This window comes from Crassostrea angulata, chromosome 8 (assembly GCF_025612915.1).
Source record: "Crassostrea angulata isolate pt1a10 chromosome 8, ASM2561291v2, whole genome shotgun sequence".
NCBI classification, from domain to species: Eukaryota; Metazoa; Mollusca; class Bivalvia; order Ostreida; family Ostreidae; genus Magallana; species Magallana angulata.
The window spans coordinates 38,177,871-38,198,026 of NC_069118.1; the positions used below are offsets into that span (position 1 = coordinate 38,177,871).

At 35.8% G+C, this 20,156-nt stretch overlaps 2 protein-coding genes across 4 annotated transcripts; both read right to left on the minus strand.

Annotated features, from left to right (window-relative positions):
* Positions 1-110: 110 nt before the first annotated feature.
* On the minus strand, positions 111-4,187 carry LOC128157748 (tripartite motif-containing protein 2-like). Of its 2 annotated transcripts, none has more exons than XM_052820358.1 (2): positions 3,972-4,187; positions 111-3,249 (listed from the first exon to the last, which is right to left on the minus strand). In XM_052820358.1, the coding sequence occupies exon 2, from the start codon at positions 3,243-3,245 to the stop codon at positions 1,581-1,583; it is 1,665 nt and encodes a 554-aa protein (XP_052676318.1). In that variant the 5' UTR covers positions 3,246-3,249; positions 3,972-4,187; the 3' UTR covers positions 111-1,580. The 2 variants fall into 2 exon arrangements, with proteins under 2 accessions (XP_052676318.1, XP_052676317.1); XM_052820357.1 differs by lacking the exon at positions 3,972-4,187 and adding an exon at positions 3,700-3,936.
* Positions 4,188-6,317: 2,130 nt separating this feature from the next.
* LOC128159549 (protein bicaudal D homolog 2-like) lies at positions 6,318-19,884 on the minus strand. 2 transcript variants are annotated; one of them, XM_052822662.1, is made up of 4 exons: positions 19,546-19,884; positions 13,328-13,706; positions 11,261-13,017; positions 6,318-8,229 (listed from the first exon to the last, which is right to left on the minus strand). In XM_052822662.1, exons 1-4 carry the CDS (start codon positions 19,759-19,761, stop codon positions 8,224-8,226), a joined length of 2,358 nt encoding a protein of 785 aa, XP_052678622.1. In that variant the 5' UTR covers positions 19,762-19,884; the 3' UTR covers positions 6,318-8,223. The 2 variants fall into 2 exon arrangements, with proteins under 2 accessions (XP_052678622.1, XP_052678621.1); XM_052822661.1 differs by having other exon boundaries at positions 11,163-13,017.
* Between the last annotated feature and the right edge of the window lie 272 nt (positions 19,885-20,156).

Here is a 20,156-nt window from a genome sequence, read left to right on the forward strand (position 1 = left end):
AGTTAAGTTTGCAGCTATCTACATTCAAATTCTCTTGAAACTTCCTGCTAGTGTACCTTACACAGTAGCAGCATTATGTTTCAATATGCAACATGGAAGTTTACTGCTCTTGATGCATGGTTTACATTTTTTATTTTGTAAAACATTGACTCATAAACATTGAATACCTGCTGTGTACATGTATAGACAAAACAAAAAATTCTAAAATATGGCACAGTCAATAAACAAATGAATACAGTTTGAATACAAGCTGTGTATATACGAATTATGGCACATAAAATAAATAATCATATATTTAAATAACAGCTGTGTATATGTATACAAAACAAAAATTCAATAATGATTGGCAAAGATGGCACAGTAACTTTTTTTTTTTTAATTTTGATTTTAACATTTAACAATTAGACTAGAACCATTTTAACAAAACCTTGGACTTTTGGAAGGAAGTAACTATTTCAAACATGACGCTGATGTTAAGTGAAATATGCAAAGAAAAAATCTTGTAGATTTCAAAGAGCCATGGCTGGGTGGCCAACTGGCCATCAATGAAATAGACAGGCCTACATCACATTGCTGTTTGACACAACTACCCAAAGTCCAAGCTCTTGTTAAAATGGTTCTAAAGTGTCATGTACATATACTATTAGAACAAGAGACTAGTACAGATTTTTCAAACCCAAGTTTTCATGGCATTATCCATTAATGTGTCATATTGATTCAAAGATGCAACAGTTTCCATTGTCAATGAGTAAAGTTTCAAGAAAAACATGTTCATAGTAGATGAAAATAATTCTTCTTCTTCCTGAATGTTCAGAGATCGAATTTTAATGGATTTTTGGCGGCTTTTTTTAATACTTCACTAAAGCAGAAAAATAACAAGTAAAAACTTGCAGGAACATATTTGGTACAAGTAAAGATGACATATGAGAAGCAATATTGAAAATATTTCATGTCTGGAACAGATAGCATTTTTTTTTTGGCAAGGGGGGGGGGGGGGGGGTCGAGGGGAGGGAGGACAGGGGTGTTGGACTTGAAAATTCAAAGTTATAATATAGAAAGGTACCACAAAATGCCCTCTCCATGGAAAAAAAATATCATCTGAAATTTAAAATTCTTGACTGTTATCACAGCTTAAATATTGCCTCAGTTGACTAAAAACAGGAAGTAGGAAGGATGTACATGTACCTATTAAAAATTCAAGTGGAGACACACATTATACTAACATTCAACTTTTTCAAGTTTAATTTAAAGTATTGTAATATGTTTAAAAAGTTTCTTCTTCGAGGTTTAAGCACACTCAATTGACTTTTAACAGATATTATTTACAGTAAATAACCCTGTGACCTTGTTGATTACAAGGATTTATACTGTAAATACCAGTACTGATTTACCTTAATATTACACTATTACTGTAAATAACCTTTAAAAATGTATTACACTACTAGTATTACCAGAAATTACGATTGACCTTGGTATTACTGTAATATAACTGTAAAAATATTATTCGACCGTTATCACTGTAAATGCTGAATGATCAGTATTACTGTAAATACTGATTAATTGATCTTGATATTACACTATTACTGTAAATACTGGATGATCTTGATGTCTCCTGAGGAGAGACCCACCCACAGTCGCCCCGCCCGGTCAAGGCTCAGTCCCCTGGGGTTCAGCAACGATTCGTCCTCGATGTAGCCCAACATCTGACCCCTGGAGTCCAGGATGTGAAGGCAGTGGTTCAGGGCATCGGTCACGATTATCTGGGACAGGGAGTCGGTGGTTATCTGTCTAGGGCTAAAATTATCGATCCCTTCCACTGACAAACCGTCGTAACGAAATCGAACTCTGCCAGAGATACTTACCGCTACCACAACATCAGCGTTTTGATCCGACGCACAAACGTCGCCATTTTTGTTTTCTGCTACATAGAGAGCAAACTCGCCTCCTTTGAAGATCCCATTCCCGTCTTCATCCTTCTCAATTTCGAGTTTTACATTTTTACTCTCGTAATCATAGCAGGTGATTTTTCGACGTTTGAAATCAGTGGTTCCTAAGCTGACGAGGACATCCCCCGAGCTGGTACAGCAGAGTCCGTCCGGGTGCCAGCCTAAGGGGGTGGTTAACAGAACCTGTGACCTCCCATTTTTGACGACATTGACCGCTCTGTTTCGCCCATCACAGTAAAGAAGTTCTCCTTGCTTGGTCACGGCAATGTCATTTGGAGCTATTGGACAAGTACTGGTCACAGATTCCTTCAAAGTACCTTCCACATCCACTCGCCTTATCATTTTATCTTCACCGTTGATCCAAGCTTCGTTTGTTCCAACGCACTCCAAACCACGCATGTTCTTTATGTCCGTCGCAATGTTTCTCAACACAGTAGCTTTCTCGGACAGTTCTGTAAGATTTTCAGCATTGTCATCCTCTTCTGTGTTTGGAAGCATCATTTGAGTCAGGCTGGCCCTATAGTCCCCTAGCTCTATCATGAGTTCTCTCCCTTTGTCCGTGACGGTGGTCAATTCATGAATGGTTATCCCGATGACAGGGGGGATTTCCTGAAATTCATGGAGTTTGGACTTGTGGTCAGTGACAGTAGAAGTGTGTTTGGTCTTCAGGATTTCGTTGTTCTGTTCTATCGTGTGGTAGATGTTTGGGATCATACTTCTGAGCTTGGACTGGTGTATCTTCAATGCTGCAATGTGTTTGTCGGTCATGAACTTGATTTTTGTTAAGACCTTATTAAAGATTTCATCCACCTCGTGATGCCAGAGCTCTCGCTGACTTTCCACTTCTTTCTTCAGCTCCGCACACCTCACCTCAGACTCGGAAATTTTCACTTTACTGTCGTCTTTTTCTTTCTTGTATTTCGGGATGATGACCGATTCAATGTGCTCATTTTCCTTTGCAATCTCTTCTTTCTTCTTCTGAACCACATCTGCCATTTCAAAAACTGGATGAGACTTATGAGTACCCAGAATGCACTTGACACAAACATGGACGTCACACTGTTGGCAGTGGGCTTCACATCTATGCCCCTGATGAGTGGGGCACGGAGAGAGAACTAGCTGGGATTTTCTTTCGTCGTAAGGTACCATGTCGTGAGTGAGAGACTTGAACTTGTCAACATGGTGACCCACACAGTCTACACACAGACCGACCTGACAGTCATTGCAGAATTGGTGAGTCGCCTTGGAACAAAGGTCACAGGTCACGACCTCTTGAGATTCTGGAACTAGGGTGGTCATTGTTCTGAAACACATTAGTACACAACTCTTAAAAATTCAAACCTTTAACTATGAAAATCTTATCAAACCTCAATGACTTGAAATCATTCTGTTATAAAATGTTTTTGCAAGCCTCGACTATGCATGACCCTAAAAGCATCAATCCCCTACCCTAACTCCCCCCCCCCCCGCCCCGGTATATTAATTATCAAATGAACATGTTAGTCAATTTTATAAATACTTCATACATTATATATTAATTCACTTTTAGTAAGATTCTGACTGCTGTCTAAAACTGAAATAATAAGGTTTGAAAACACGTGTGTAAACTCTGATGAAAAATATTTTACCTCGATCGTCACTTAAAAAAAAATATGGCCAGGCATTTAAATCGATCGACTCCCTTGCACGATGACTATAATTGGCACAAATGTCACATTGACAAGAGAACAAAGGAAAAAAGATAGAACCATACCTTAATCAGATCATAATCAACACTAGAGCCAATAATTTAAAGCAAAGTCATATAGTTTAGTGGGTTGATCTACACGTCCTATTTCCCCTTTACAATGATTTTAAACACAGCTGCTATAATCGCTCTGAATACCAAACACGTGTGTTGTTTCACTTTTTAAACATCCATATAGAAAGTAGACACCCAGTACTAGCCGGCACTTGGACGTTTACATAGTACACTTCTCTCTCTCTCTCTCTCTCTCTCTCTCTCTCTCTCTCTCTCTATCTTACCAAATATGATTAATAAATGTCTGCTCATCAAATCCGGAGAAGATTCTTTCTATTAATAGTTTGCACATGAATTGACTTCTTTATATATACAAACTGCAAATTACATCACTCATTTGCGTCGCGTCGAACTGTTCCTATAAGAACTACGTCCTAATTTACTCAATTAATTAATTCCGTATAAAGATTGCGGTTCGTACGGTGTATATTGCGTCGTCCGTTTCTCTACATAAGTATGTTTGTGCACGCATTGATACGTGTGTACATGTTCATATATGACTTTGGTGCAAATTATCTAATCAGATTCACGGGAAATCCTTTATTGTAGTCAATCATAGTATAGCAACGACGGGGGGGGGGGGGGGGGGGGGGGGGGGCAATCATAGTATAGCAACGACGGGGGGGGGGGGGGGGGCTTTTTACAACGCACCTGTTGCATGTAGTCCACAGAAGTCAAGTTATCACCATTTGCATGGATCAAAATTAAGAATATCAAAATCTTGTTGATACTTAACTGTCCTGCGTAAGACAATCTTCGATTTCAATATTGTGATATTTTTAATGATAAACTATACTGTAGTATACTCATCTTATCCCATTAAAGAAATTGTTAATCCATGTGATTAAAATACTACAAAACGTCTATTTTGAGAAATGCTTTATGCAAAGAAAACAGTTTCAGGGACTAAAAAGAATTGTATAAATTTGCTAAAGCCTTTATGTTTTATATATATATATATATATATATATATATATATATATATATATATATATATATATATATATATATATATATATATATATATATATATATATATATATATAATATTCTTTTGTCTGTCATTTGATTTCATTTTGACTGTATGCCAACACAGTGATGTCTATAAACTGATTTGAAATTCAATGTCGAGAAATTTTGATTTCAATAAGAAGCCCCCAACCCCGCCCCCTTCCAAAACTAAACACACACGGCTCGAATTCTAGTTATTTTTAGCTTGGAAATTTAAAAAAAAGCAAACAATACATTTGGGGTATGTGGCAACGCACTTTGAAAAAATTGCGCACTTTAAAAATTTTTTTCAAAGGGCGTTAAATTTTGGACAAATTCAACGCACTTTGACAATTTTTTTCAAAGTGCGTTATAAACTTTGGAACAAGTTCACCCACTTTGAAAAAAAAAATTCAAAGTGCGTTATGAAGGTTCATCAACATTTTTTAGTATCGACACTCTTAACGCACTTTGAAAAAATAGTTTTATATCACACTGGAACTGAATTTCTAACTTGATAGAATGATGATTTGTTCAAACTCGTAAATCTAATTTACCGTATTTAGAACGGGGATGGGGATGGTGGTTAACCAAAGATACAGGTCAAATACCAGTGCATCATTTAATTGATTACAAGAGGAAGGTCCCCTTCCCCCCATTTTCCTTCCAACACATACGATATTCAGCAACTTTGGGTAAACATTTAAGATCGGAAAAAGAAATATGCTCTGTATAAGTACATGCATTGTTATTGCAAAAACGAGCTGGCCGAACAATAATTTCTCTATTGGTATGTTAAAGCTATACACGCTATAAAATCTATGTGTTTCAACAGTAACCCTCTTTTCGTATTCTAATGAAATAAATCACTTCAATAAAAGAATATTTACATATTTTTTTAATATTAACGAGATTTTTTTTTCTGTGTAAATTGTCGATATTGTCTTAAGAGAAAAGAAAAAAATTCTCATCTAGAAACTGTTTATCAAGTTAGCCGAGAATGCAACGAGTTCTTTTTTTAATATATCACATTAAGCTAAACAAGGTTAAAAAAATCATTTATTGTATATAAAAATATCAACTATTTTCACTAAACCATTAATATTTTTTTTAAAGTTCGTTAATATCGACGATATCAACGCACTTTGAAAAAAAATTTCAAAGTGCGTTGACTTGGTCCCAAAATTAACGCACTTTGAAATTTTTTTTCAAAGTGCGTAATTTTCTCAAAGTGCGTTGCAACAGGGATATGACCTCTTTCTTTCTGTCAGAAACAGTTTCAGATTTTCGTTTTCCGAGTACACATGTACATATATTCTAAGAATGCACTGGGTACTGTAACACTCTGATCCTCAGTATGTTGATATACCGTTTTAAATAGTGTTAAATATTCTTAAATTTTATTACTATTATACATCAAATTCTTTTCAGGGTCTGTTCCTATTAGCAAATATAGCCTCTGATTCCCCCCCCCCCCCCTCCTCCCCTGATAAAAAAAAAAATGTGGATGTAATGATGATTCATTAGTTCAGTTCCCTACAGTAGGAAGAGTAATCTAGAATGAAAAAAAATTCCACACAATCATATATTATTATTTTATTGCAGATCTTTAACAAAACACATCCTCAGGCCAATAACAATCTTTGATACATGATTTAAAAAAAAAATTCTATAAAAAAAAATTAGAACTACCATAATTCATGATGCGCATTAAATAAGTCTACATGTGTGCATAACTTTTTGAGTGCAAATCTCACATTTCAATTGATTAAATTGATTAGAATGAACAGCAGTACTGCACAAATACAATCACAATAAATATTTGCACATAAGGTATTAAAAATTAAATTCAACTTTCACAAATAAAGTTGTTTAACTAATATTCTATAACTTGAAGCTTTTTACACAAAGAACAGGAAATTAAAGAATTATTCTGACAATTCTTGTTTGTCTTTCAAAATTATCTCCCTTTCATTTTTTTTCAAATTTATTTTTTCATTACATTTTTCAAAGTCTAATGTACTGGTAATATATACAGAGAATTACATTCCATTTTGAAATCTAGTATTTAAAGATTTTCAAGTTCAAGAATGATATGTGAATATGTATTATTTTTGTTCTCTACATATGAATTAAAGCCTCGATTCTCAGTCCTATCAGAAAGACCCATGTCATGGGGGTATGAAGAAGAATCGGTCGTCTTGTTTATAAAACAAAATATCCAAAATATCACAGACTGTTACCATTTCCGAGTCCTATACCATGGCGAATTAAAATATGTATAATACAATAAATAAAATTAAAATTTGTAATAAATTAAAATACATATATTATCAAAATTTCCTTCAAATGGCATCAATATACAATCGTTTATTTAATAGCTATAAAAAAGAAATCATTATACACTGAAGGGGGACATTCCTCCCAAGCATCTATGGCAAAATCCTTTTTTTTTTATTCATGGTCACTAATTTTCTAGTACAAATGAAATACACAAAATTTGTATTTAAATAGGATCGTGGATACCTATACATTCTAATACTTCTTTTCTTTTTTTTTTAAATTTGACACAACCTTGGGATTTTCCATCATTTAAGGTTCTGCAATATACATGTATATGGAACACTGCAAAGTCTCAATAATTAATATCTTAATGGTTATGTCGGCTCAAATACCTTTAAAAAAAAAAATTGTAAGTGTTGACTAATGTTACAAACTTATAAGAAAAAAAAACATGTACCCGTGAAATTTAAATCATCAGTTGTTAAGTTTACATCTCATATACAGAACACATCTAATAGGTTACTATGGTAACCTTATTACACAATGTTGTCATACAGATATGAACACCCATTAATATGACTACCTTGACTATACATCATATTAGAATACTGAATACACAATGGTGTGGTATAATTGATTTACATTCTGTACATGGAATGGTTAGATGTGGAGACAGGCACAGCCTTGAAAAGCACCACTTGAGTGGTACCACCACCTGTACCATTCAGCCACCACTTCACCCACTAATTAGTTGTGACCGACCTAACTGAACTTTGGCAACGTAAAAAAATTAAACGAAGTAAAAGGTCCGTACAGAATGGTTTCAAATGACAAAACGTATTACATCATAGCATTATACTCATTTAAAAAAGCTGAATTAGACACACTGGCTTATTAATAAGATAAAATGTTTTACAATGAGTCGCACGTACAAGCATGCTGACAACCAGACAGTTTATCACAGAAAAAAATCTTTGTAGCCTATGATGATTACTTTTCTTGTGTTCCATTTTTTTTTCTACATCCAAGCTTTTTACAAGCTCTTTCATGTCTGTATGCACCACACACTATTTTTCTACTCGTCCGGGTAGATTAGAGGCTCTTGGGGTATGTAGCATTCCCCTGCGTCTGGTTTGTTCAGCTTGTCTGCTCTGGTTTTGGCGTCTCTCTGGAATTCTGGTCTCTTTTCCTTGAGAATTCAAGTTAGCACTGCAAAAAATTCGATAAGATTCTTATGAAGATTGAAAATGGAGAAACATAAATTTTATCTTCCACAATTTATATGTGAATACTTTCTCTATTTCCCTATTTATCATTATTTATTTAAAAGAAAAAAATATGTTGAATTTATCAAAATTCTGTAGACATTTATACAATGAAAGCTCAAACCAAAAACTTAAATTGTGAAATAGATGAACTAAATAGAGAGTAATTTTCACAGTGTTATTTCCCCAAATCACCATTGTTACAGTAATAATTTCACCATGCTTGAAATTCATCTTCATAAGACATATTTGCAGTTTTCTTAAGTTAACTCCATTTTTAAATTTCGCCAACTGCCAATAAGAGCAAATGTAGCCAAACTAAAACAGGCATGAAAAATTCCCTGTACACTAACATGTATAAACATTTTTTTCCACTAAATTAGCTTTCACATTTGGTAAACCCACAAATAATTTTATAATAAATAAACAATTTTCTACACTTTTAAAGAAAAATCGTTTCAAAAAGTATATCAGACAGAGTTATCTTCCTGAAGCAACTTCAGCATGCTCATGTATAAAAGCCATATTAAGAAGATAATCAACAAGACACAACCTAATAAACTGAAATTAAATTAAACTCAAGGGAAGCAAAGATGTCAATCATGATCAAATTCATATTCATCTGAACGGCTAAGCAGCACTATGTGTAAATGTGGGAGTTGTCTGCCCCTTAATGTAAAAAGTTTTATAAGTTAGACCAAGGCAAATGTTTGCATGAATTTCGGTTTGAGTATTACTGTAAGCATGTTTCCCAGGGAAAATAAAAACATATGCTCAATTTAGACATTTATCACTGCGGCTATATACAAATTCATTCAGTAATCTTAATTTTTTAGCCCAAAAACTTTATTGTTTGTTAGAGTATAAAGAGCCCTAATAATGAAGCAATGTTTTCCAATATGACACTCTACTTTAAAAGTTGAGTTCATTCACCCCCCCCCCCCCCACCCCCTCCCCCTTTACATGATGGGATGGCTGGGTTCTCAATTTCTTCAAAGATGCAGTCTTTATATGGTTCTGATTTTCCTGAACTCATGCAAGCATATTGATGTTTTTACAAGTTTCTGGCATTGTCCATATGATCCATAAGCTTTACATTTCTATGGTTGAGTGGAATTTTAATATGAATGAAACTTAAACCACAAAAATTCAATTGTAAAATACATACATTTTAAAAGCAGAGAAAGATACACTGAAAACACGTAATTACAGATATAATGGGAATAACAACTGGCAGTACAGTATTTGATTTTTTCAACAAGTTAGCCTAGATTTGCTTTGCTATGTTTTTCGAATGTTTCTATTCATATACCCACATTTAGAAATGTTATTGATACAGTGGAAGCTACTTTCCCCCTAAAAAAAAGGCAAAATGTGATGAACAGCCAAATATCATACATTTGCAGTAAATTGTACATGTATATATACACTGTACTAGTATGACTATAAGAGAACAGATCTGTTTGAAATAGCAAGGTGATCTCATGCAGCACACATCTGTCCGACGGAACACAAACACAAAGGCTCTAGAAGTTTATAATACATATATACAGATACACATTCTATCAAATTGTAAGAAAAGAGAAATAACGAAAAGATAATTACACATCATACATACTGCTGCTGTTTCCCGTACAAGGAGGAAAAGAGAAGCAAGTCTACAAGTCATTACTAGACGGTGTTCAAATGGAATGGTCATTTTTGTTTTCTCTCCTTTAAAAACTCTTTTTACAAGTATTTAATAATCTTGGCTCCCAAAAAATTTGAAATACAGTGCTAAAATAATATATACTGATTTCCTATAATTCTGGACAATGGGATCACAAATTGATATATCCATACCAAGTGCATTTTCAAACTGATTTGTTTTGGTCGTTTTCCTAAGAGTTATCTTCCTTGAAAATTATTACACACATTTGATATTATAGACATCACTCCAAGAAAGGCAAAGAAATGGATCAGTGTTGAAGTTATATATGAATGGTAGTAGCTACGTGTAGGACAAACAAAGATCTACTCCTTCTATTGCTAGAAGAACACTGAAGAAATACTTTTCTTTAAGAAAATAGAAAAATTCAGAATCTTGTTAAAAAGCTTCACCTATAGTCAAGCGCGTGTTCCTTCCTCATTGATCGAAGCAGAGCAACCTACTTTTGAATGAAAACACTCAGAAGAGAGAATTGATAGAATATAATGTTGAAACCTTTTAACTGCTTGCGTTGTTAATTTTAGTGCTCGGCTCCTTATATGTACACAGGTATGAGTTGATTATAGTTACCTACATCTAAGCCTGACAGAGACCTAAAGGTACATGTGACCTGTTACCATGGTTATGATACAAACCCGTGACCTGACCTTCACCTCTAGCAGTACAGGAGTAAGCGGTAGGTAAGAGAGAGTGGCATCACTGGCAACCATTTCCTATAGCTTACTTTCCTGAAAACCTCAGGAACAGATATATGTTCTCGAAATACATAATCATATTACCACTATGTCCCTCAAATACTTACTGAAAATTCAATGAATTTAAATTTGAAACTTTTTTTGGGATAGATTAAACAGGAAAATGTTCATAAAAATGGCCAAAGTATTAAAATATGAGCATTGCTAAATGTCCTAACACAATTTTGGTAAAATATCAAAATCAAGGTACATGTATATTAAAATAAAGTCATGCATATAAAGGAAAAAGCAAAATACTTGACAAAGTACTTTTTAAAAAAGAAGAGAGATATTATTCCAAAAAAGTGCATTCTTTATAACATTGCAAATACAGAGGCAACAGTATATAAATGATTAAGATATTATGTATAGAGAGAGAGGAAATGGTTGCCAGGCATTCCTAAGCACTTGTGCTCTTCTGTTGACTAAACTCACCGCAAAACAGGCGACTAATAATCTCGCCTGAAGTTATGGTGATAAGACCTCGCGCCCCCGTGCCGGTCGTCAGGATATGAGTTGTGGGAGTGACTTACTTTGGACGCCGTCTTACTCCGCCCCCTTCCTCCACCCCCATCTTGTCGCCGCATGGTCCTCCTCTCCCGGTCAAACTCCAGATCCTCGAGGCGCTGCGTCAGCGTCAGTTTCTGCTGAATCGCCATACGCAGCAGCGAGTTCAGAGTTTTCTTCTCCTCCTCGGCACTGATCAACTGTCGCTGTTGCTCGTCGAGCTGAGTGACATACTCGTCGCACCGTTTGGCAAAAATGGCTCTCAGTGAGGCAAACGTAGCCGCGTCTTCCTTGAGTGCCTTGAGCTCATTTCTGAGTTTCATCATGGTTTCTGTAACAATGACCTTCTCGTTCTCGTACTTCTGTTTGAGATTGGCCAGAGCGATCTCGGCAGTGGACTTGTTGGCTTTGAGCACGCTCCTGAGTGTGGCAATTTGTTCTCTCTTGGTGGACAACATGGCTTTGAGTTTAACAATTTGTTCTTGCAACTCCAAAACGTCCGAACTCTCCGAGTCGTCTCCACGCTGTCGGGACACCTCCATGAGATGTTCCACAGCTCGCTTGAGATATTTCACTTGATCCATGATTGTCTCTGACAGTTTGTAGCAGGAGATAGGATCTCCCTTACTTTCACTACTAGAAATGTCTTTCTTGGATTTTGATTTTTTAGATTTGGTCTTTGGTGAAGTCTCATCTGATTTTTCATCATCTTTCTCCTCTTCTTTCTCCTCACCATTCTCTTGCCGCGCCAGTTGTGACGATGCCTTGGCATGGTCCAACATGACTCGGCTTGGTGTTTCACCTGTGACTTCACACACGAGATGATAAAGCTGTGCAAGCTCCTCTGTAACCCTGACTAACTCGTCCTGAGTCGTGTTCAGACTGCCTTGAGCTTCTCCAGCAGCCAGGGTCATCGTCTTCAGATCTTTCTCCAAATCTTTGATCAGCTCTTCATATTGATTACACTTGCTCCTCAAATCATTGATTGCACTGTCAAACTCCTTGTTACCTTGCTTTGAACCACTATGACCTTTTTCCTGAAGTTTATTGATCTCGCTCTGTAAGTGGCTAATCTCAGACAGAGCTGTTGAGTATTTCTTCTCATTGGAGAACAAGTTCTTCTTCATCTCGAGCAGAGCCCTCTTCTCCGGATCGCTTTCCTTAGCAATAAGTTCTTCCAAAGATTCCTCCACTCCTGGAGATTCCGGGGAACTTATCACAGAGGAAATCTGGGCCTTCAATTGATCGGCCCGACTCTTCTGCTCGATGAGGTCCCTCTGTGTGTCCTCAATGAGTTTCTGAGCCTCCTCGAGGGCATTCTGAAGCTCCGACTTCTCGGACTCACTCTGCTCCAATAGCTGTTCCAACTTCTTCACCTCGTTCTCCTGGATCTCACTCAGAATGTCATTTACCTTACCCGGCCCAGGCTTGACAGGTGACTTTGTGTCGTCCTTCTTGAAATCTGCCTGTAACCTTCGCAGGGACGGATTTTCACTGTCGTCCTCCTCTGGGGCGACCCCGTTGTCTTGATGCATCGACCTGGGTAGCCCCTCTGTGAGACCCCCCAGCTGAGCGAGGTTACTCAAATTAAACATGGACTCCTGATTAAGCCTGGTGTCCAGTTCCTTTTTGAGGGCGTGTTTTTGCTCTCGCTCATGTTGGAGAGCTGCGATTGCTTCCTCGTAGTTTTTGTCCACAATTTTTTTTAAATTGACAGCATCATCCAGCTGTACATTTAGGTCGTCTGCCTCTTCTTGGAGTCGCTTTACTTCATGCTTCATAGCTGGAAAAAAAATAATTTGTGAGAGTTTCATTGATTTCTGAGTTGCAAGTAATTACTCGGCATTTGTAATAAGTGAGCTGAAGAAAACCAGTTTAATTTAAACTGTCTCAAACATTTATAAATTCATCCAAATATTATATCAATAGTTTAAATGATCTCTTAAAACAGTGAATAATCTGCCTTGGTGTGAATGAAAAATCTTGAATAATAGAATATTTTTAATCATCATCTTCATAATATTTCATCCAAGCTTATGAAAGGTTAACATTTAAAAAGTTAACGATATTTTTTCCTGAAACCAGTTTCCTACCCTCGAACTCCACCTGGCTCTGCTTGAGTTGAGACACCTGCTTCTGGAGGTTGATGTTTTCATCCTCGAGCTCCGCGTAGTCCACGAGATTCCTGTTCTCTCGGATCTTGTACTCGCGAATCTCGTTCTTGATCTGCCGCCTCTGCTCCTCCAGGCTGTCATTGTGCTGCTGACACTCGAGCAGTGCTGAGTTCAGGCGCTCGTTTTCAGATGAGAAGCGCTCGAGTGCCTGCTTGCAGGTCTTGAGTTCTGTCTCGTACTCGATGAGGGTGGACTTGTAACTTTCTTCCCGTGTGGCAGCTTCCTGTAGGACCGAGTCCTCATGGTGGATCCCGGACTTCTGCTGCTTCCGAAAAGTGTCCTGGTGTTTACTTAAGGCCTACAATAAAAGTTAACATATTTATCAGTTAGCAGAAAAGGAAATTAATACAGATATCATCTCATAAAGTTAACACAGTTGGTGAAAGCGAAAGATTTACTGTATCCTCCTTCTTCACCCCCATCACTATCAATCTTATTCTACAAGCAATGAAAAGTGAATAGAAAATATATAAACAGCCATTTATTTTGATCAATGAGCACTTCTTTTGGAATAGATGAAACTAGAGCTGATTAAAAGGCGGCATTTTTTTAAAAATACAACATTGATGATGGGAGTTTAAGGTCACGACACAGTCTCGACAGTTCATTGGATGTCTTTAGCTAAGTTTGCTAATCTGTATTAATTTTAGTTTTCACCAAATGCAAACTGTGTACAGGTTTATTTTCGCCTTGTGTAATTTTTGCCCTTCTACACTTGCATACAGTTTTGCTCCATCTTGAATTTGCACACACACACACAGTTTTGTTAAATGGAGATAGATTGAGACAATGGAATTTGCCTAGTCTTAAATTAGCCAGCTGACAATGATCATAGTGAAAGAAGCAAAGAATTAAACGGAGGCGAATATTTCCCTGTATACAGTATTTAAATCTTATAGGAGCTTACACTTGTAAGCAAAAGAACAAATAAGCAGATGATAATCAACAGATTGACCAATCTTTGATTGACAGGGAATAGAAAACTCATATGACCCTCATGTATCAATTAACGAAGTTTATCGATTCAGCAAAAAATTATCTGATTATAATAAACCCTTGTGATTATTGTCTAAAAATGTATGGCTCATATAGATGCACAGTTAATATACAGATTTCCAAAAAATTACACAACTGTAAACAATGTACTTTTTTTTCTTTCTAGAAAACTTGGCTACATTGCACTACAATGCAATGTACATGTATTGAGTTGGTTGGAAGTTTTTGTTCATATAACTTCCTGATATCACAATAGATCATTAACCTGGCTCCATTATTATCTCCTCCAACAGCAACCGTATGTTTTCACTTGGGAGGCCAGAGCAGTGTGTTTGAAGGAGATTCTCATCCTGATAGAAATCAGATAAACAAGTGACTGGTATACATGGTATACAGGTCTCATTATCGGTGATACAGCAGATCTCATTATGGGCAATATAGATTAAGATAGGGGGGTTATTTTGTGATGATGACAAAGATATTAATTACTAGTAGATCTTGTAAATAGGTTTTCCAAACTGAGGAATCATATCTTTTTTGTGGGGGTCAATGTTCTTGGGTAGCCAAAATTTTTTTGGTTCATGGGGATGTAATTTCGTTGTGCTTGAAGTTCGTTTGGATATATAAGAAGGAATATCCTTTTTACAATATATTATATGTGTATTATGAAACTTTCATCTTTGTCCGTTGTCTAGTTTTATTCATAAATTCAATAATCTCATTTTTTGAAAGTTTCCTCTCTATCAATAGTAAGAGTCAATTCTTCAAAGAATATGGTGTCCAAGATAATACCATAAAAAGAATACATGTGAATACCTCAGAAACATTCATAATTACTATACTTTGACTTTGTGTATAAAATCTACACATTCAACGTTGAGCATATTTCAATCAACCTAATAGAAAACCCTCGCTTTCTACCGAGTGCCAGGATTCATTGATCACAACTACTACTCCATATCTATTTTCCTACTGCCCTTCTTCATGCTAGCCAAAGATGACACCCTCCCCCCCTCTTTTGAACACAGGGATTGGCACAGATCTATGTTCTTGTCTACCAAAGCTGCATCAAATCTGGAAAACTGATCCATAACATTACAACATAAAGACTTTGCTAATTCGAGACGTAGGAGATGTCAAGGCTACTCCTTTACAGTTGATTAACATGACTATGGTTAATTACCCTTAATCCATTGCTGCAATGTTTTGTTATATTGGTTGATATTTCCCTGTCTACAAGAGAGAGAGAGAGAGAGAGAGAGAGAGAGTTCACTGGGGAGTATACAGATTTTATCATCATCATCAGCCACATTAAAACAGATGCAGACTTCCCTACTCTCCATTCATCTCCCCTTTAACATGATCCCAATTTACCATGACAAAGGGAACAGTTGTCTGGTTCTGAAACAGCTGCTATAACAAGCCCTCTTACTGCACCAGTCACAGCCAATGAAGGTCAGATGCAAATGGGGCATGTTATGACCTCACATGACCTTAATGACCCCAACACTTTGTATACCAGGCCAAACAATGAAATGTGATCAAATTTTGACAAGAATGCATCAGAAATGAACAAAAAAATTACTATGTTCTAAAATAGATTCTTAATATCATAGATGTTTTAAATTTATATCAGTTTCTAAATATCATGAATGTTTCATTGGGTGATACTTTTATTATAGCTCTGTCTCAGAACCACTAATACCTAAAATATTGCACTGAGATGATGCAAATAAATTCAACTTTACATATACAAATGCTATTCAAGTCTTCCATTATCAATAAAGATATGTTTATTCACAATATCATTTATACAATATCTATACTCATGTGCACATACAATTTAAATCTGTATTCATGAGAGTCGACAATTACTGCTATATATAAATCAGAATTCCATCTTCATATGCAGCACTTGATATATGTATTGATTCCATCATGGTAGCCATGCTTTCTTTGAACTACAATATGCTACTATAGTTACCAGAAAAAAATATCTTAGATTTCGCCCTGCTAGCTACCTGGCATGCAGGTATAATAACAGTTTAAGTGACCTGGAATCAATATCTCCAGATTAATATATATCAAAGGACATATAGACATTATTTGTGTCATTGGACAGGAGATCAAAATCAGGATTTGACAGGAAACTTGCTAAGCCAAGTTGACAGTTTACCTGTCCGGTCGAATCACTCTGACACACCTGTATCTACCTGTGCCCTACCTTGTGTCAGACAGAAGGTATTTACTACCTGTTGAGCTTATTTTGTAACAGACAAATATTTTTTCCTTCATTTTTGAACCCAAAAGACTTGGGGTTCATTACATGGGAATTTACCTCAGATACAAATGTGATGAAAATTAAACAGCCATTACATGTGGCTTTACCTGGGACAGGTAAATTACATACCTGTTGGTTACACCTCCCAGGTGAAATAATTAACGGTCCAGTTGGAATGAGTGGCAGTATAGAGTGATAATTGTTGATTTATTGTAAGATCAAAATGAGGGGAGCTATTTATCTGCCCATAAAGCATCACAAATTGTTTCTCTGAACAGAGTACCTTCCCCTTGTTTATATACATTTAACTGACTGTGGATGCAATAAAAAAGAGGACCAGACAAAATGCACATAATCATTTATCAAGTATGTGTTAATGAGGCCACAAATAATACTGAGCTCAGACATTTTCCGTTGTGCTATGAAACATATTTAAACTTAGATCATAAATGCAACAAAGGAGAGCTACACAAAATGCACATATATTTATTTAATATGTGTGCCTTTATGAGGTTCTAAAAACTGCCTAGTTCAAAACATTTTGCTGACTTTTCTTTTTTTACACATACCAAAGCTTAGTGCTTTCTAAAACTCCAGAATGACTATACAAATAAAAAGTATAAACACAGCTGCACAGCCTGGCCTTTTTTCCAATCTCTCTCTCTCTCTCTCTCTCTCTCTCTCTCTCTGGGACCACAGTGCAAAACATTTTGACATTTTTTAAGATCTCTTCCATCTCACTACAGTACAGTGGAGACCCTTATAGGTAGTTTTTTTTTCTGCACAGACATGTTACAAGGCTGACTGTGTTAGCAGTGAGCCCCCTGGCAGAACAGGACTTGTTTGACAAAGCTGCACACTGCAGGCCACCAGTCCTTAATTAAGTGAGCATTACCTGATCATTGTAGCTTAATTTAATTACATCCATTGTACTGGTAAATAATCTCACACAATTTATACAGAAAATTTAACTTAATTCACACAATAGATTAATTTAATTAAATCTTGGTAATACATTTATGATTATAAACCTACAAATTAATGATAGCCTAATATTCTTTAAAAATCTATAATTTTTTTTTTGGGGGGGGGGGGGGGAATGAACAGCTATCACATCATCCAGTTACCAAACAAAGGATGTTGAACACAAACATCACATCTTTCAAATTAATATATTTTTTTTTCAATTCAGTAAACATCATACAGTAATGTACATGGTGCATTAGGCTCCTGATCTTGATATAAACTTACAACCCTACATTAATGTATCAAGTCCAACATACAAAAATCAATTCTCCCCAATTCTAAATCAGCAACTGAAGATAAACAATAACATTTAATTCCTGAATGGAGAGTGTCTGAAGTTTCAAGTACATGTACATATTCTCAAAAATAGAGTTTACCATCTTCACAGTAATTGTTCCTGCACAATCATTTTTCATTTGTGTCATACATGTAAGAAAAAAATTAAAACTGAATTCCTTCCTACATGTATCTGTGAATTAGACATATTTATAATAAAGATTTATAAAATTCTGAAATCTACACAAAAAGGTATTTGAATGTATATAGTGTCCCTATTATAATTATGTCCTTGTATTATTCAATGCTGAAACTTCAAATGATGAAAAACAGATTCTGAAATATAAACACACAAAGACCAACACGAATGTGCAGAAGATCGACACACAGCAAACAAAACCAAAAGTCCAAAACCCCTCATAATTTTTAAACTGTGCAATCATGTGAAGAATAAAGTATCTAAACAAGCATTCAATATTGTCTGAGGTGACAGACTAGTGCATTATTTGGTTTCAAATTCCAACAGAATTGTCTCGATCAATTCAGTCACAAGAAACTTAAGTGAGAAAGGCCAAAAAAATAAGGTGTGGTGTGCAACTTAAAAGCTAAAAATTCAGAATGATGTTCTTTGTCACATGTTTACATGTCTACTTTATATCATGAAGCAAAAATCCCTCGTAGACTGATGTCTAGATTGGTTATTACATATACCCTGACCAGAAAGAAAGGAAGTGTGTGTAACCTCGTACCCAAGAGCCAGAGATAACATTTAAGACCACAGTCAATATTTACCCCTGTAACATTTGCCTGAAACTATTTATAAGATAATAAACATGAGAACAATATTGGTCACTGTAATCAGGCAATCTGATACAAAATTGTATTAGTTAATCTTAATCCGTAGTCAAGTTTCATCAATGTAATTCAATGTATTTAATGCAGTATTCATAATATTCTAGATATCCCAAACACAGTGAATGGCATTATATGTCAATGATATTTTTTCGATGTAGAACAAGATTCGATGTAACAAGTATACCAGCATATTTATATCCTACATGCAAGAAACAACATACAGAAATGCATCGAACTGTAGTGCAGTCTCGTTACTTCTATTGTGGTAAAGTGAGTTACTAAAAAAATGAAATATACTAAACTGTATCAGGCACACAAATGATGAAATCACAGAAGTATGTAGGCATTACACAGCATGTAATAAGATACACACCTTCTTCTCTGAGACAGATGTATATATATTAGTCAACACAGTGACTCAGGCTTTGGAACATGCTTATAGCTTCACGTGTGTGCAACTATAGGCCTAATTTAATACAAACTCGTTGAATGAAAATGTTTTCTGTTTGGTTTTGATTTGATTCACAGATTATAAGTTCTGTTTCGCTCATTTAGCTTTCCGTCAGATGCATATTAACAGTGTAATCAGGAAAATGCCGGTCAGATTGCATCACCAAATGAATTGTCCCTTGGCCGAACACATGTACAACATAGACCTAAATAAAATAATGAAATCTTAAATCTATATCATTAAACCCCCTACCTCTTTGGCACAATCGAGCTCGTGTTTCACGGTTTCATAATGACCTTCTATCTCTTCTATCTGCAGACGCAGGCGTTCTTTTTCCTCTAGAACGGCCAAACCATATTCTGCAGCCTGCACTTTCTCCTGAGTTGTCTCCTGTAACTCGACTTGCAGACGTTCAATTTCTCTCCGAAGTTCATCGGGAGTTAGGTCACTTGTATTAATTTCCGACATTTTGTGTTTGAGGCCGATTTCTCTTCTTCATAAGGACGAAATTTTGGAAGAAAGTCTCACAAGGGCAGGTTTTCCATTCAGCCAGTCGCCATCTTAATTTATGCAGTTATGCGTATCACGTGACAACGGATACTGCTATTTTTGATCAATGGCGTAGCTAAAATACGAAAAAGAAGCGGGCATTTATTCTACAGTATGACTTGATGATGACTCTATGATTCTATGACAATCTAAATAGACAAATTTAATCAATATTAAGTATTTAATTAGTATAGGCTATATCATTAATATTTAGTGAATTATCGTTATAATGGTGAAATCTGTTTTTAGAAATAAATTAATTGTCTAATTTATCAAGTACATGTAGGCCTAAATAAGAAAACCCAAAAGACATA

Coding starts and splice junctions, on each gene's coding strand:
- LOC128159549 (XM_052822661.1), bottom strand. CDS start 19,761: ATGTCGGAAATTAATACAAGTGACCTAACTCCCGATGAACTTCGGAGA. Junction 13,707..19,545: donor AGCTCGATTGTGCCAAAGAG/GTAGGGGGTTTA, acceptor CTTTTATTGTAG/GCCTTAAGTAAACACCAGGA. Junction 13,018..13,327: donor GAGCCAGGTGGAGTTCGAGG/GTAGGAAACTGG, acceptor TTTTTTTTCCAG/CTATGAAGCATGAAGTAAAG.
- LOC128157748 (XM_052820358.1), bottom strand. CDS start 3,245: ATGACCACCCTAGTTCCAGAATCTCAAGAGGTCGTGACCTGTGACCTT.